Below are 17,726 nucleotides of genomic sequence, written 5' to 3'. Positions count from 1 at the left end.
AACGGGCCAGAATAGCTATTAAAATGGTTACCAGCCCCTAATTCATACTTGCCCAAGACAGCACAAAGCCCTGGATTGGTGGGAAAAGGGAGTAGGGGAGCGCACAAGGCACCAAGGTCAAAGTAGTTAATAATCATGAACCTACAACATCTGCTGACAATTCACTTGGCCTTGCAATCTGACCTTGTGATCACCACCCCCAGAAGGATCCTTGCACATGGCTCCTCCCACCTCCAGCCTGGAGTACACGTCTCTTTCCTGACACCTTCTCCCACTCCTCTATCAGCCCCTAAGACCCTGGTGTTCCCTAGTGTCCTCTCCCTGGTCCTCTGTACTACTCTTTCTTGTCATTTCTCCTTGGGTCCCATGCCCTCATATGGCTTTAAATGTCAAATCTACATTTTAAGGCCTGACGTCACATTCCTCTCCCCTCTGGTTCCTCATCCAAGCTTCAGGTTTGGATATCCAGCAGACAGCAAGATCTTCCCACTTGGTTAAAACCCAGGCTATGAAAGCTCAATATATTCAAAAGTGAAAAACTCTTCGTCCCTACCGAACCTGACCCTCCTTCTGTGGTCCTGATCCCAATTAATGGCACTTGCATCTACACTGCTGCCTCGAGCCTTCCCTCTCCTTAATCCTCTTCCCTACCCACATATGCAATCTGTATCCAAATGCCAGCCACTTTTACTTTCTAATACTTCTCAAAGTCATTCCATCCTCTCTGCCAAAACTACCCAGCCCTCAGTCACCTCTAGCCTGGGCCAGTACAACAGTTTCCTGGTTTCTCTGCTTTCAGTTTGGCTTCTATTAACTAACTCTATTCTCCACAATGCATCCACAGAAAAATGCAAATCTGATTATTACCATTCTTCTGCTTAAAATTCTTTAATACAGCTGAATAATTAAACTAAAAACTTCTTGACATGGTTATATAAGACCTTCTATGACCTGATCTCTCCAAGCACTCCCTTCTTTATCTTTTACATTCCAGAAATAATTGCCTGCACTTTCCTGAATACTCCACTTAATACTATATCACCCCAGCATGCCTCAGTTCAGGGAACAGGCATCATGTTTTCTCTGTCTGGTATACTCTTTTCACACTGCTTCACCAGGCTAACTTATTAATTCACAGGATGAAGATCCAGAATGATCTCTTTCAAAAAGCCTTCCCTGAGCCTCCTAAAATTGGGTTAAATGCCTCTCCTCTGTGTTCCCATCAATTCGAACACTTGTTTTATTAGTCTGAAAATGTATCTATTTGTCTACCCACAAGACTATAAATTCCCTGAGGATTTGCAAAGCACCTAATACATGGTAGGCACTAAATAAACACTGCAAGAGACTGCAAGGAATCCTAACAGACGACAGAAATATTGTGGCTCATACTCCCATATCATGAAACTCAGACTAGGGTTGGCTATGGTTTAAGTGGGATTACTGACTGGCAGAGAACAAGCCTGGATATTTCCACTGCGATTACCCAGAAATCACTGCATCCCAACTGCTGATCTCCGCCCATTAAGAAATGGTGGCACACGCCTGCACTTAAACGCAAGGAAGGCTGGGAGTGCAGAAAGAGGGGAACATGGACTGCCGAACATGGATATTAGTCTCTACCACAAATTTTCACACCAACTATTCTATTTCCTTGATATTTTTCTTTAAATGAACGTACTTTGTTTTTACTGAGACAAACATACTTTACATCACTATAATAAAGGAACAACCATTTTCTAAAATAAAAGAGAGAGAATGAAATGGTGAGTGCTCAGAGTGCTAAGAAGGAGAAACAAGCTTTATAGCTAACACCAGGTGTCTTATCCTGCCTGCTGTCCAGGAGGTTGTGAGAATTAGATAAGACTATGTCCACAAAAGCACTATGGAACATAAAGTACCAAAAAAAAAGGTTAGCAGTTTGGTACTTCCTCAAAATGTTAAACACAAAATTAGCACATGACCCACAATTCCAATACTAGATACCTACAAGGGAAATAAAAATACATTCATATAAAAATTTGTATGTGAATATTTATAGCAACACTAACCATAACATCCAAAAAGTGGAAACAACTCAAATGTCCATCAGCTGGTGAATGTATGAATGGAATGTTGTCTATCCACAAAATGGAACATTCAGCCATAAAAAGAAATGAGGTACTGATAAACGCTGATGTGGGGATAAACCTCTTAAATATTACGATAAGTCAAAGAAGTCAGACAAAAACATCACATATTGTATAGTTCTATTTATATGAAATATCCAGAATAGATAAATCCAGAGAGACAGACGGCAGGTTAGCTACTGCCAGGAGCTGGAGAGGGGAGTAGGGAATGATTACTTAATGGGTACAACACTTCCTTTCAGGGTGATGAAAAGGTCTTGGAATTAGATAGAAGTGATGGTTGCACAATACTGTGAATGTACTAAATGCCACTGAATTGTACGTTTTAAAATGGTTCATGGTTGGGCCAGCCCCATGGCCGAGTGGTTAAGTTTGCGCACTCCACTTCGGCAGCCCAGGGTTTCGCCGGTTCGGATCCTGGGCGGGGACATGGCACCACTGGCCAGGCCATGTTGAGGTGGCGTTCCACATTCCACAACTAGAACGACCCACAACTAAAATATACAACTATGTACTGGGAGGGATTTGGGGAGAAAAAGCAGAAAGAAAAAAAAAAACAGAAGATTGGCAACACTTGTTAGCTCAGGTGCCAATCTTTAAAAAAATAAATAAATAGGGGCCAGCCCGGGGCACAGCAGTTAAGCTCGCATGTTCTGCTTCAGCAGCCCAGGGTTCACCAGTTCGGATCCTGGGTGCAGACATGGCATCGCTTGGTAAGCCATGCTGTAGTAGGCATCCCACATATAAAGTGGAGGAAGATGGGCACAGATGCTAGCTCAGGGCCAGTCTTCCTCAGCAAAAAGAGGAGGACTGGCAGCAGATGTTAGTTCAGGGCTAATCTTCCTCAAAAAGAAAAAAAAAGAAAGGAAATGGTTAATAGTCAATTTTATGTTATATGAATTTTACCTCCACTTTTTCAAAAAAGGCATGAAGTACTGATACATGCTACCACATGAAGATGAACCTCAAAAACAGTATGCTAAGTGAAAAAAGCCAGTAAAAGACCACATATTATATGATCCCATTTATATGAAACGTTCAGAACAGGCAAATCTATAGAGACAGAAAGGAAACTGGTGGTTACCAAGGGCTGGGGGAATGATTGCTGAAGGGTACAGGGTTTCTTTCTGAGGTGCTGAAAATGTTCTAAAATTGATTTTAGTGATGGTTGCATAACTCTGTGCATGTACTAAAAACCACTGAATTGTACACTTTAAATGCATGAAATATACATATGTAATTCATATATCAATAAAGCTATTACCTACTCCACCCCACAAAAAAGGAACGTTTCATTACCTATCCAATAAACAGGTTACTGTTGTCATGTTAATCTCCTTCACATATCCCCGAGACAAAGCAAACAGCGTTCTCTCTTCTCCACTTAAAATAATTCTGTCACCTGCCATTAGATTTGTGATAGGCATGGCACCATTTTTACGCTGGAAATTATGTAAATATTGTCCATCACAAACTGTCTTTACGTGTTCTGTTCTGATCAGGTTTCCAATGCAGCTGCCACTCTCCTCCCTGTGAAAGACAGACAGGCAGAGAGAGCGAGCTTACATTTACACCATATATACAAATACTGTATTTGCATTTTTCCACAATTTACTTGTTTATCTGACCCCTGGAAACTCTAATGCAAATACTGAGACTGTCATTTCTACATTTTCCACAACTCTCTATTAGTTCTAAAAAATAATCTCTCACCTGTAGAGCTCTAGTTGAGTGCTAGGGAGCACCTCCCATGTTGCACCCACGGGCTGGGATCTCTGAACAACGTAAGCATCAGCACTTTGATCCTTGAACGACACCCCCACCTCCTGTGCTGATACACATAACATTACAGAAGACAAACTGTAATAACCTGTTCCTGAACCTGACGTGAAGAAAAAAGTAACCTATTTCTTTAGTGTTTACAAGAGAATTTATAATTATTGTTATTAAAATAATGGCAAGCAAACTGATAATTCCACTGCTTCTAAGAAAGAAGTATTAAGCATTTACAATCTCTCAGACACTACTATTAACTAGCACACAGCTTCAGAAGCTTGTTGCCATGTACACTTGACATATTCACTGTACTCATGTAGTCTAGCGAAAATTACTGAAACTTTCTCCACTGTAACGTGTTCTTGTGTTAAAAATCTAGTATTAAGGAGATAATGATCCAATTATTTCTAAAGTCACATTATATCAATATGCATCCTGGAAAGAAAGAAATGGATCAAAAGCAACTAAACGTTACATAAAGAAAAATACTATGCAAAGATATATAAAACTACAACTTTACAAGTAACTTGTAAAAAACGGATCTCACAAAACACAAGATTGACCAACTTTAGAAAATCTGAATCTGTATCAAATCTTACTAAAAATATGAAATTTTAAATATTAATATTTAAAATATTAGGTAAAACTTCATTAATTTGCACTCTACCAATATGCTAAAATTCACCTTATGATATACTCAAGTTTATACTCCTTTGACTGGCGAAAAAAGATTTACTAATAATTTTTTTCTTTTTTTTTTGAGGACTACTAGCCCTGAGCTAACGTCTGCTGTCAATCCTCCTCTTTTTGCTGAGGAAGACTGGCCCTGAGCTAACATCCATGCCCATCTTCCTCTACTTTCTATGTGGGACGCCTGCCACAGAATGGCTTGCCAAGCGATGCCATGTCTGTACCCGGGATCTGAACCAGCGGACCCCAGGCCGCCAAAGTGGAACGTGGGCACTTAACCACTGCACCACCAGGCCAGCCCCCCAACTAATAATTTTTTTTTTTTGAGGAAGATTAGCCCTGAGCAAACTACTGCCAATCCTCCTCTTTTTGCTGAGGAAGACTGGCCCTGAGCTAAGATCCATGCCCACCTTCCTCTACTTTCTACGTGGGACGCCTACCACAGCATGCTTGCCAAGCGTGCCATGTCCGCACCTGGGATCCAAACCGGCGAACCCAGGGCCATGTAAGTGGAACTGCTGCACCACCGGGCCAGCCGCCCCCACTAATAATTTTTAAAATAAGATTTCTTGAGGGATATTTAACATACTGAAAATAACTAACAATGGTGCTCTACTTAGAAACAACTCACTGACAGCCATCTGGAGTTGGCGTGAATATATGAAGTTGCATGTCTTTAACATGCTACGTTACCTGTATTTGTCATGAATTCCTAATGCCATCCCACTAGCTAATCCAAATTACTGAAGTTTTACTATGTACTAAGTGGACCACTTACATTTCTGAAGCAGGCATTAACCATATATTTTGGTAATTCTTTTTCTTATCCTTTGATTGTGACTCCAGGGTCAACATTAGACACCAAAGGCTGAAATACTCTAGGTGTGTAGGCTTCAGATGCTGAGTTTCTTCTTCTATTTTGGGCAGCATGCCAATTGGTACTGAACTGTCATCCATCTGTTGTTCAACTGCTCTAAAGAGAAAGCTCCAAGTCAGAGACATGTATAAAGCATTTATCTGGCTGGCTATGAAATGAGGTATTTCTAAAATAAGTACACATACATGATGATCATCATAACTTATAACCACAGCTCCCAATTTTCTTTGTAAGTCATTTCAACATTTTATAAGCCAAATGGCTTTTTACAAAATAAAATACATAAGAAATTCAAAACTGCATTATTTTGTCATCAATGACTACCCCACGAACAACTACTTAAGTTTGGTATTCTCTAGTCTTTACTCCTAGAGGTTGCAAGTTTTGGCTTTCTGTATGACTACATTTTTCAAAATCACACTATTTGTACATCCAGCTCTGTGCCATAAGAAAGTCAACATAAAAACATGGAAAATTGTGTTGAGTATCAATTTTGCTTATACTAACTTTTAAATTTTTATATAGAAACAAATATACTATAGAATAGCATATAAAACATTGAGAATAAAACAAGATTTCAAAAAAATATGCTTGTACTACAGGCCCAGACTCCCCACAATTCACAGTCCTCTGCCATTAAGAGATCCTTTGATACACTACATTTAAAAGTCCTTTACGTGAATTATCAGGCTGAATTAGAACTTTAGTTTTGATTTGATCTTGTTTCCTAGTCTGTATTTATATCCAACTACTTTTTTGTGTTCTTCACAACTTTCACTAGCCTATGAAGGTATAAAAACATATGGCTGTTCATAAGACAGCTAATAAACCTGCCAAATATAGAAAAATAGACATATATAAGCAAGACAAGTTCACTGGATCATATCGAACTGTCTGGAAGAACCAATTTCCCTGTTTTTAACTACAAAGGCCTGAAATTAAAACAGCAACTAAGAAATGGAAGACTTCTTGAAATATCATTTTTAAAAAGTTGTACTGTATTCAAAATGCCTATACTGCATCTTTCTTAGCCAGACTCCATAAGTCCTAAAATTATTTCATTTCCCCAGAACCTATACGAACAAGATTAAAATATCCACTTTTGGAAAAAGTTTGAAAAACAATAGTTCTATTATTCTCCAAGGAAACAGGTTTGTTATAAAATATGAAATAACTGTGCTTTGTTTTTTCTCTATTCCTTTCATTTTAGAAGTACTACATACAAAGAAAAATAACTAAAATGAAATCATCAGTGCCAGACCAGCCAACAATGTTAAATCATCTTGAGTTGAGTGCATACTTAACTGGAATTAATATTTTGGGAAGACCATGTGTTTACCTGCTATAAAGAGTACAGTTGCCTATTTGCGAACAATATTTACAGGTTTGCTGTTCCTCAATTATTTCTGGCAAAGGAGCAAGCTTTGTCTTCTCCTTCCCAGTAGCAGATTTGCTAATTCGGTGAAACAAAGAGAATGCCATCTGGTTTCTTAGCCTTAATAATTCTGTGGGGGGGGGGGGGGGGGGGGGGGGGGGGGTGTTTAAAAAGAAAGGGTGAGTGTATTTAAAGAATTAAGTAATATTTACTACATCTGTCTTCTATTATATAAGTAACACTTTAGATTTAAAAACATAAAAAAAGTAAAGAAAGACATTCATATTTCCCACTACACTAGAATAACTACTGTTAACAATTTGGTATATTTACTTCAATTTTTGTTCACTTGATAAGTTCTTTAAATAATTATATGTCTCATAACTAGTAAATACTGTGTTTTATAAGCTGAATGCTAAGGATAAATATAGCTATCTAGAGTGTCTTGACTATAAGATAGAAAGTTTAAAAAAAAGTTCTGTAAAATAAAATTTTAAAAGGTTAATATTTTCAACTACTCAGCGTATTGTTAAAATTCTTTTTAAAAAATACAACTACAAATTACAACTTGTATTAGGCCTAGCAAGTGCAGTGAGCGATTGTCAGGTATAAATATGTATCACCAAAAGTTGAAGAAAGAACAAACAAACAAACAAAACCCAGAGAAGTAAAACTGAGGGAAAGCAGCTGGACCTCTTTTATCGAGATGGTTGGCAGGCACGGGGTACATCTGCCCAGTCTTGAGGTAGAGCAGCAGGCCGGCCTCCGGGTCAGCTCTTCTCTCTTGGCTTAGCAGTGTGTACAGAACAAGCTGTGAAAACATTGTACATTTTGTCAAACAAAACTTTAACTTTCTGTATCTCTATACACGTTTTGCAATCAACATATGTTCTAATTTTAAAACCAAAAGGTCAATTAGGCTATTTCCCTTTTGAAAATAACAAGAGCCAAAAAAGGCAACACAGGGGCTGGACCGGTGGTGTAGCAGTTAAGTTTGTACATTTCACTTCGGCGGCCCAGGGTTCACCGGTTCGGATCCCGGGTGGGGACATAGCACCACTTGGCAAGCCATGCTGTGGCAGGCGTCCCACATATCAAGTAGAGGAAGATGGGCATGGATGTTAGCTCAGGGCCAGTCTTCCTCAGCAAAAATAGGAGGATTGGCAGCAGATGTTAGCTCAGGGCTAATAATCCTCAAAAAAAAAAAATAAATAAATAATAAAAAAAAGAAAATATGTTTCAAATGCCAAATTACTAACTTACAAATGAACTTTTGGAATACAATCCATTTTACTGAAGGTAGTTTATAACTTAAGCTTTTTCTGTACTACCAAAGTGAAAAAAATCAAATCTTCTCAGAGGGGAAATCTATTTCTCTCCTCATCTCCAATATCTATATAACTCAACGAATTACTATAATTAATTCTTCAATGTCTCCTTGTTTCCTGCACAATGAATATGCAAAATAAACTCCAATATTTTTGTTCAAGCTTTGCTCTAGTAAATTTCCTCATTTTTTAAATACAAGAAATATTATTTTATTCCTAAAGTTCTTCGTGCAGCTTCTCTTCTTGCAAAGATGAAAGTTCCAACTGAACAAAATTAAATATATAATATTCTTTGCCTTGAAGGCACTACAACTTAGAGCAGCAACCTTAACGAGGAAAAATCTTTTAATCTAGACCACTTTAGATGCTGAAATGCTTTTATATTTCTCTTCCTTTTAGCATTCTAAAGTGATTTCAAACATGTCCTAAAAAAAAGTAAAAAAATTTTCAGTCAAATGTACAGAGAACACATTTCTTCACATCTCTGATTTCAAAAATAGCTTTTCTTCTGTGGATCTTGCAATGATTCTCCTTGCTCAAGAAGGCTTTAATGTAGCCAAGTCTTTAGCTGACAATCTCAGCCATTTCTGTATTACCAAAGTGAAAAGCTCAAGTCTTCTAAGAGTGGAAACCTATTTTTTCCTCCACCTCCAATGTCTGTGAAACTCACTAACAGGTGAAACAACAAGGTGACCTTACTGCTCATTTCCAAACTGAAAAGCTCTCCTGAAAACCTTTGGTATCTGGTGCGCAATTAAGAATGGCAAGAAAGATTTCATAAGAGAAAGACTCCTTCATCCCTGATTATACAATTCAGTATTCTGAATCTGAATCTTTTATATAAAATCTGCTGCAATGACATGTGAAATTCCAAGGGCCAAAGGAAATTTAAGTTAAATTACAAATGCTATGTTATTTATTATATTATTTATTCCCTTAGTAGATATTATACCATAAAAACACAATAATATTACTATCTTTTAGTCTTATCTTTGCTGATTTAAAAGTATCTAGAACATACCTAAGACTGCCAATGTGGAAATGGGCAGAGGGAATGAAAATAATCAGAAAACAAAATAGAACTTTATGTTAGATACATTGATTTGTTAAGTCGCTATAATTAATATAAATTTCAGATTATTTTGAAGGACAACAAAAGATTATTTTATTTATCAAAGAGAAGAAAAGATGATAAAAAACTTGAATTTAATATAATGGTAAGATATGGACCTTATTCCATTTTAGATAAACATCAATAAAATCAGATTAAAGGCTGGACATACAAGAATAAATTCACACTGATGTTTCCTAACGAGTATCCTATGTAGATGTTACCTGAAAAAAAAATAGCTCCATGGTAAATTAGCTTTTGGAAACATTAGGTTAAACATAGCTAAAACAAAGTGTATTACTATAATATTTTTCAGAAACTTTAATAGGGTAATGTGCATCATAAAAATCTCCAAATGTACTTGGCTTCCCCTTCTCCCCAGCTTACATAGCCAAGGAATTCCTTTTTTAGGAGCATCTGTTTAGACTGATAGTTTGGCAGCATAAATTTGGCAACACTGGTTCAGCTGTTGTATTTCTTTGCTGGAGAAAGCTTTCTGCCGCAGCCATGTATACATCTATAAGACAAACTGAGTACTCTGGATATATCGCAAATTGAAAAGTACTATACGCAACTCAAATAAAAATTACCTGAATTAAAGCAAAATACATAAAGCAGATCACGTTTTTAAATGTACTGAACATTCAGAAAATTTTCTTACTAAGATTTACCTGACTACGATGTTCAATAGAATTTGATTCTTTCCCAGTTTTAAGCTCCAATGGCATTATCTTGTATTTCGTTTTACATCCTCGATGTATTTTCACCCCAACTGTAACATCTATTTTGCCCTTCAATCCAAACCTAGGGGACCAAATGCTTTCTTCAATATCCAATGAGTTTATGACCTCAATACTACATGTTGAATTATTGTTACTACCATCACTTGGCCTAAAACAAAAACAAAAACAAAAAGCAATTAGAACACTTAGCTCATTTCTCATCTGTTGGCATTGACTCTCTATTGCACATAGAAAATGTGGGCATGGGAAAGAGTCTACATATCTTTATAACAGTGATTCTCAAAGTGTGGTTCCGGGACAAGGAGCATCAGCATCACCTGGGATCTTGTTATAAATGCAAATTCTCAGGCCCCTACGTCAGACCTGCTCAATCAGAAATTCTCTGTAAGGCCTAGCAATTTAACAAACCCTCCAAGTGATTCTGATGCATGCTCAGGTTTGAGAACCACTGTCCTCTAACTCACGTAATTTAAATTTTCTTAATATTTATCACCTATCTCTTTCAGTTCATTCTTATTACAATCTTCCCAACTCAGGCCTTTGTTTTCTCAGGCCTAGATTACTACAAGTATCACAACTTGGAGTGCTGGAGCCAAAATACCAATCTGAGTATTCTGATTTGCAATTATTACACAGATTAATATGGAATGGCTTGCATGTGGTTGCACCCTGGTTAAGCAGGAGATGTGCTCCTTCACGTAACACCATATTAAACTGCCTAAGAATGAGCTGTCTTTCTCCATTATCTATGCAGTGTAGGGCTTGGTCATCCAACACTTCATCCCCACCCTTCTCTTGCGACAATCTTTGGAGGAGCTCATGTGCTCCTAGACTTCCTCATTATTTTCCTTACTTAATCATTAAATGGATCCATCTCTGTCACCAGCAATATTTAAAACTAAGTACTCAACATTGTATTTTATATTACAAAAGAGGTTCTGATTTTAATGTCTTAACTGCTAAATAAGCCAAGAGCACAGCAAAGAAGAAAAAAAGAAACATATAAATGTTGAAGCCATTAGAAGAGACGAAAATAACTTTTAAAGCCTCTTATACTTCTCTTATCTAAGACTTACTCATTTTCAGAGAAGTTATTCTGCAGAAGTTGGACAAGAGCTTTTATTAATCCTATTTTAGACTCAAAGCCATATAAAATACTAAATCTAATGGAAATCACATGAAAAGGATAAATTTTCTAGTAATAAAACATATTTTATGTCATATAAAAATCAAGATTCAGTTGCCTGGGGTTCACTGGTTTGAATCCTGGGTGCGGACATGGCATTGCTTGGGAGGCCATGCTGTGGTAGGTGTCCCACAGATAAAGTATAGGAAGATGGGCACGGATGTTAGCTCAGGGCCAGTCTTCCTCAGCAAAAAGAGAAGGATTGGCAGCAGATGTTAGCTCAGGGCTAATCTTCCTCAAAAAAAAAAAAACCAAGTTATTCAGATAAAATGTCATGAGATAAAATGTTGAGACTACTAAGAAAAGGTTAAGAAGAGTTCTTGTCAAGATGGTGCTGTGAGCAGATGTTGAACTCGCCTCCTCCCACAAACACAACCAGGTTACAACAATTTTAGGAAGAATCACCCTGGATTGAAAACTGAAAACTGGATAAAAAGAACCCCCACAACAAGGGACAGGCCTGACGAAAGCAGAAGAGGCAGTAACTCTGGCCAGAGAGGAAAAAAGCCACCTTTGGGAGCAGCGGAGCTTCATAGCTGGCCAGGCGGGAGCCAACCTAAGGTACGCAGCCCTCCCTGTAGGAGTGAGGTCCGGAGCGGGGGCAATACTGCTATAACCATCCTTCGGACTCAGCCCAACTGAGAGGGGGGTCTTACTATCTGGCTTTGCTAGCTATTAACTGCAGCGAGGACACCCCAGAAAAGCTATCGGCCGAAAGCCGAAAAGATCCGGGTCTTAAAGGGCCCACGCACAAACTCACTCTTTGCAGCAACCTAAAATCACCAGAGAGAAGGCTGACTGTCCTTTGGTGAAACGAGACTCACCTGGTGGGCTCTGGGGGCATCTTGGTGAGAGGAGGATCCTCTCCGGAGACTGAGACATTGGTGGGGGCCGTTGTTCTGAGCTCGTCCAGGCGTGCTGATATGGACACAGGTGGGGGCCATTGAGGTGCGTCTCTTGGGCTGTTAGCCCAGGGGTCTGCCACACCCACTAGAGCACAGATTTAATCCAGTTCAGCCAGGGCTGGCAACCCGCCCTAGGGACTGGCCCCATCTAACAGCAAGCCCTCAGGCTACTTTTCAGCCTGCATTGACTGAGTGCCTTGATCCTCTACAGGCAGGCAAAGGTGTCTGCCTCTGTGGGGCAGGGCTTGTGTGAGGACCAGGTGGACTGTGGGGGGCATTGGGGCAGAGGTGGGGGCCTCTGCAGTGTGGCGGTGGGGTATGCTCCAGGGGGTTGAGAAGTGTGCATGGACCAGGACTGTGTTGACAGTGTATGTGGTCCAGAGGGGGGTGAGGCTTATCAGCAGCAGAAGACTTGTGTTTCACAAATAGCCATAAAAAAGGATCAGCCCCACCTTCCAAAGCCTGAAACAACTGAGTGCCTCCATGCCAAGGGCTAGCCCTACTCAGCTGCACTCCTAAGAGAACTGACAACAGCCTTGTTGGCCTCAGGCCTATCACAACTGTACGCCCCTGAGCCTAGCAACCAGCTACACTGGGTACCAACCCAATTAAGAGGACAATTGCAATAAGAGTGTGCTAATAGGTGGGACCAAGATGGCAGAGTGAGTGGTCTTCTTTGTCTCTCCCCCATCGAATCTACAACTAATTGGACATTCACCAATTAACAAAGGATATCCAGATAGCATCTCAAGATGCCTAAGAGTCTCGTGCTACTATACATAGGAAGTCGGACGGACTTTCCCCTGGGAGGAGGTAGAAATAGGTGAAAACTCTCCGACTCCCGACCCCTGGACAGCCTAGTTCCTGCAGGAGGCTCTCTTCCAGCAGACTCCCCCATAGCATCGCCACACACCAAGGGTGGGAGTGTGCACTCACCAGTGGAGCGACAGTGGAAACAGGTGACAACAGCCCTACTCAAGCTTCCCGCGATTACACCTAAGGCCAGGGAGAATCCCCAGGGTCCTGCACCCACCGGCAGGGAAGGCCTCCGCTTGCCATTAGCAGGGAGGCCCCGCCCAGAATCCAGAACAAAGGGAAGCTCCCAGCAGGTGGATTCCCTGACACAGCACCAGATCACAAGCTGCTGCTGGGCCCACGGTCTCCAGCGCACGGGTCAGTGCAGAGGGCGTCCAGACTTCCCGTGGAGGTGCTTGGGGACCCGGATGAAGGTCCAGCGCCCGGCTCTGTGGCCCGGGGGGAGGCTCTGGGGTCACGCACCTCCCCAGCAGGGAAAGCCTCTGCTGGCCATGAGCAGGGAGGCCCCGCCCAGAATCCAGAACAAAGGGAAGCTCCCGGTTGGCAGATTCCCCGGCATGGCACCAGACTGCAAGCTGCTGCTGGGCCCACAGTCTCCAGCACACGAGTCGGCGCAGGGGGCGCCCAGACTTCCCGTGGACGTGCTTGGGGACTGGGTGGAGCTCCAACACCCGGCTCTGTGGCCCGGGGGGACGCTCCAGGATCCTGCACCCCCCCAGTAGGGGGGACCTCTGCTCGCCATTGGCAGGGAGGCCCTGCCCAGCATTCGGAACACCAGGAAGCTCCCTAGAGCAGAATTCCCCACAAGGCAGCAGCTTACAAGCCACCGCCAGGCCCACGGACTCTGGCCGTGTCCCAGACGAGGCAAGGGGCCCAGAGATCCCATGAGATCCCAGAGATCCCGTGAGAGTGGAGTGGGGCATAGTGGAGCTCCAGTGAAATGGCTACGTAGCCCAGAGGGGAACTCCAGGTTCCTACAGCAGCCTCAGCGAAAGCCTCTGCACAGCAGTAGTGGAGAGGTCCCAACTGGCAATCGCAAGGCGGGAAGGCCCTGGGGCAAAGTAGCACAGCTAAGTGAGCTAACGACAGACTGCAGAACATACCCATAGCTCTGCTGGGACCTATAGTGGACAAGTGTGATCTTGTGGGCTCTGTTAGGGACAAAGTAGCAATTATAGGTGATCCTGCTCCTGGCTGCTGGGAAAGCCCACAACACTGCTGCAGACCACAAGGAGGGAGCGCGTCTAAGTGGGCTGCAACAGTAGGCATCAGCAACCTGATGCACCCTTGTGATTGCCCCCACAACTGACGAGGGACCCCACAGGACCACTGTGACTACAAGGAGGGGTCCAGGCCCAGTCAGTAGCAGCTGACAGGGTTCTTGGTTGGTGCAGTCTAAACAGCTGCCCCCACACACAGCAGTCACAACAAGTGGAAGCAGCGACTAAACTCTATCTCTATGCAGAGGCACAAATCCACACCATCAAGCAGTATGAAATAATATATTAAATCTCCAGAACAGAAGGAAAATGATAAGCACCCAGAAAACAATTCCAAAGACAATGAAATCTATAACCTAAATGATGATGATTTCTAAACTGCCGTTATTAAAAAACTCAACGAGTTAAAAGAGAATTCAGATAGACAACTCAATGAGTTCAGGAGCTATGTCACAAAAGAGCTTGACACTATAAAGAAGAACCAATTAGAAATACTGGAGATGAAGAACACAATGGAGGAGATTAAGAAAAATCTGGACTCTCTGAACAGTAGGGTCGATAATATGGAGGACAGAATTAGCAATTTGGAGGGTAGGAATAGAGAAATGCTGCAGACAGAGGAGGAGAGAGAACTAAGACTAAAAAGAAACGAAGAAACTCTCCAAGAATTATCCAACTCAATTAGGAGATGCAACATAAGGATTATAGGTATACCAGAGGGAGAAGAGAAGAAGAAGGGGGCAGAAGGCCTGTTCAACGAAATAATAGCTGAGAACTTTCCAAACTTGGGAAGAGAGATGGAACTTCATGTGACAGAAGCCAATAAATCTCCAAACTTTATTAACGCAAGAAGACCAACCCCAAGGCATATAGTAGTGAAACTACCAAAAGTCAATGACAAAGAGAAAATACTAAGGGCAGCCAGGCAGAAGAAAATAACTTACAAAGGAAACCCCATAAGGCTATCAGCAGATTTCTCAGGAGAGGCCTTACAGGCTAGAAGAGAATGAAATACTCAAAACTCTGAAGGACAAAAACCTGCAGCCAAGAATACTCTACCCAGCAAAAATATCCTTCAAATACGATGGAGAAATAAAAACTTTCCCAGATAAACAAAAGTTAAGGGAGTTCATCGCCACAAAACCTCCTCTTCAAGAAATGCTCAGGAAGAACCTCATTCCTGAGAAATCAAAAAAAGGAAAGGGGTTACAAAATCCAGAACAAAGTAGAGAAGCAGAAGGACAATAACACAAAGTAACAGCTGTCCATCAGGACAAAATGCAAAAGAACCAGAAAACAAGTGATAAAATGGCAACAGTAGTCCCCCACGTTTCAATAATCACTCTAAACATGAATGGATTGAACTCTCCAATCAAAAGGCACAGAGTGGCAAGATGGATCAAAGAACAAGATCCAACAATATGCTGCCTCCAGGAAACACACCTCAGCCCCAAAGACAAACACAGACTCAAAGTGAAGGGATGGAAGACAATACTCCAAGCTAATAATGAACAAAAGAAAGCAGGTGTTGCCATACTTATATCAGACAAAGTAGACTTCAAAGCAAAACAGATTAAGAGAGACAAAGGGGGGCAGTATATAATGATAAAAGGGATGCTCCACCAAGATGACATAACACTTATAAATATATATGCACCTAACACAGGAGCACCAAAATTCGTAAAGAAACTATTAACAAGGGGCTGGCCCCGTGGCCGAGTGGTTAAGTTCGCGCGCTCCGCTGCAGGCGGCCCAGTGTTTCGTTAGTTCGAATCCTGGGCGCGGACATGGCACTGCTCATCAGACCACGCTGAGGCAGCGTCCCACATGCCACAACTAGAAGGACCCACAACGAAGAATACACAACTATGTACCGGGGGGCTTTGGGGAGAAAAAGGAAAAAATAAAATCTTTAAAAAAAAAAGAAACTATTAACAAAACTAAAAGGAGACATCAACAGCAATACAGTAATAGTAGGGGACCTCAACACCCCATTAACACCAATGGACAGATCATCCAGACAGAAAATCAACAAGGAAATTATAGAATTAAATGAAAAATTAGATGAGATGGACCTAATAGATATATATAGGACACTTTATCCAAAAACAGCAGGTTACACATTCTTCTCAAGCGCGCATGGCACATTCTCAAGGATAGACCGTATCTTGGGAAACAAAGCAAGCATCAATAAGTTCAGGAGGGTTGAAATAATATCAAGCATCTTTTCTGATTGCAATGCTATGAAACTAGAAATCCACTACAAGAATAAAGCTGGGAAAGAGCCAAAAATGTGGAGACTAAACAACATGCTACTGAACAAACAATGGATTATTGAAGAAATTAAAGAAGAAATCAAACATTATCTGGAGACAAATGAAAATGAAAATACACTGTACCAAATGATTTGGGACGCAGCAAAGGCAGTCCTAAGAGGGAAATTCATTGCAATACAGGCTCACCTCAATAAGCAAGAAAAATCTTACATAAACAACCTCAAACGACACCTAACGGAATTAGAAAAAGAAGAACAAACAAAGCCCAAAGTCAGCAGAAGGAGGGAAATAATAAGAATTAGAGCAGAAATAAATGATATTGAAACAAAAAAGACAGTAGAAAGGATCAATGAAACAAAGAGTTGGTTCTTCGAAAAAATTAACAAAATCGACAAACCCTTAGCCAGACTCACTAAAAAAAGAGAGAGAAGTCTAAAATAAATAAAATTAGAAACAAGAGAGGAGAAATCACAACAGATACTGAAGAAATACAAAGGATCATAAGAGAATACTATGAAAAACTATATGCCAACAAACTGAACACCCTAGAAGAAATGGATAAATTCCTAGACTCATACAACGTACCCAAACTGAATCAGGAAGAAATAGAAAATCTGAATAGACCAATCACAAGTAAAGAAATAGAAACAGTAATCAAAAACTTCCCCCAAAATAAGAGTCCAGGACCAGACGGCCTCTCTGGAGAATTCTACCAAACATTCAAAGAAGATTTAATACCTATCCTTCTCAAACTGTTCCAGATAATAGAGGAAGATGGAGCACTCCCTAATAAATTCTATGAAGCCAACATCACCCTGATCCCCAAACCTGACAAGGACAACACAAAGAAGGAAAACTACAGGCCAATATCACTGATGAACATAGATGCAAAAATCCTCAACAAAATTTTGGCAAACCAAATACAGCAATATATCAAAAACATTATACACCATGATCAAGAGGGATTTATACCAGGGACACAGGGATGGTTCAACATCTGCAAGTCAATCAACGTGATTCACTACATCAACAAAATGAGAAACAAAAACCACATGATCATCTCAATAGATGCAGAGAAAGCATTCGATAAGATCCAACATCCATTTATTATAAAAACCCTGAATAAAACAGGTATAGAAGGAAAGCACCTCAACATAATAAAGGCCATATATGACAAACCCACAGCCAACTTCATACTCAACAGACAAAAACTGAAACCCATCCCTCTCAGAACAGGAACAAGCCCACTTTCACCACTCTTATTCAACATAGTACTGGAGGTGCTGGCCAGAGC

General features: G+C 40.8%; 1 protein-coding gene across 7 annotated transcripts in view; it reads right to left on the bottom strand.

Moving 5' to 3' along the window:
• The window catches only part of DNA2 (DNA replication helicase/nuclease 2), a 64,158-nt gene that overhangs the window by 14,696 nt on the left and 31,736 nt on the right, over nt 1-17,726 (bottom strand). For all 7 annotated transcript variants that reach the window (XM_046651997.1, XM_046651994.1, XM_046651998.1 and 4 more), the window contains 5 exons: nt 9,958-10,177; nt 7,541-7,658; nt 6,812-6,977; nt 5,374-5,568; nt 3,429-3,659 (listed from right to left, as the gene is read on the bottom strand). In XM_046651997.1, the coding sequence (XP_046507953.1) occupies nt 3,429-3,659; nt 5,374-5,568; nt 6,812-6,977; nt 7,541-7,658; nt 9,958-10,177 (930 nt within the window). The remainder of the gene's footprint in view (nt 1-3,428; nt 3,660-5,373; nt 5,569-6,811; nt 6,978-7,540; nt 7,659-9,957; nt 10,178-17,726) is intronic.

Source organism: Equus quagga, chromosome 2 (genome assembly GCF_021613505.1).
Source record: "Equus quagga isolate Etosha38 chromosome 2, UCLA_HA_Equagga_1.0, whole genome shotgun sequence".
In the NCBI taxonomy this organism is placed as follows: domain Eukaryota; kingdom Metazoa; phylum Chordata; class Mammalia; order Perissodactyla; family Equidae; genus Equus; species Equus quagga.
The sequence above is the reverse complement of the archived record's forward strand: the minus strand, read 5'-3'. Positions and strand labels throughout refer to the sequence as shown.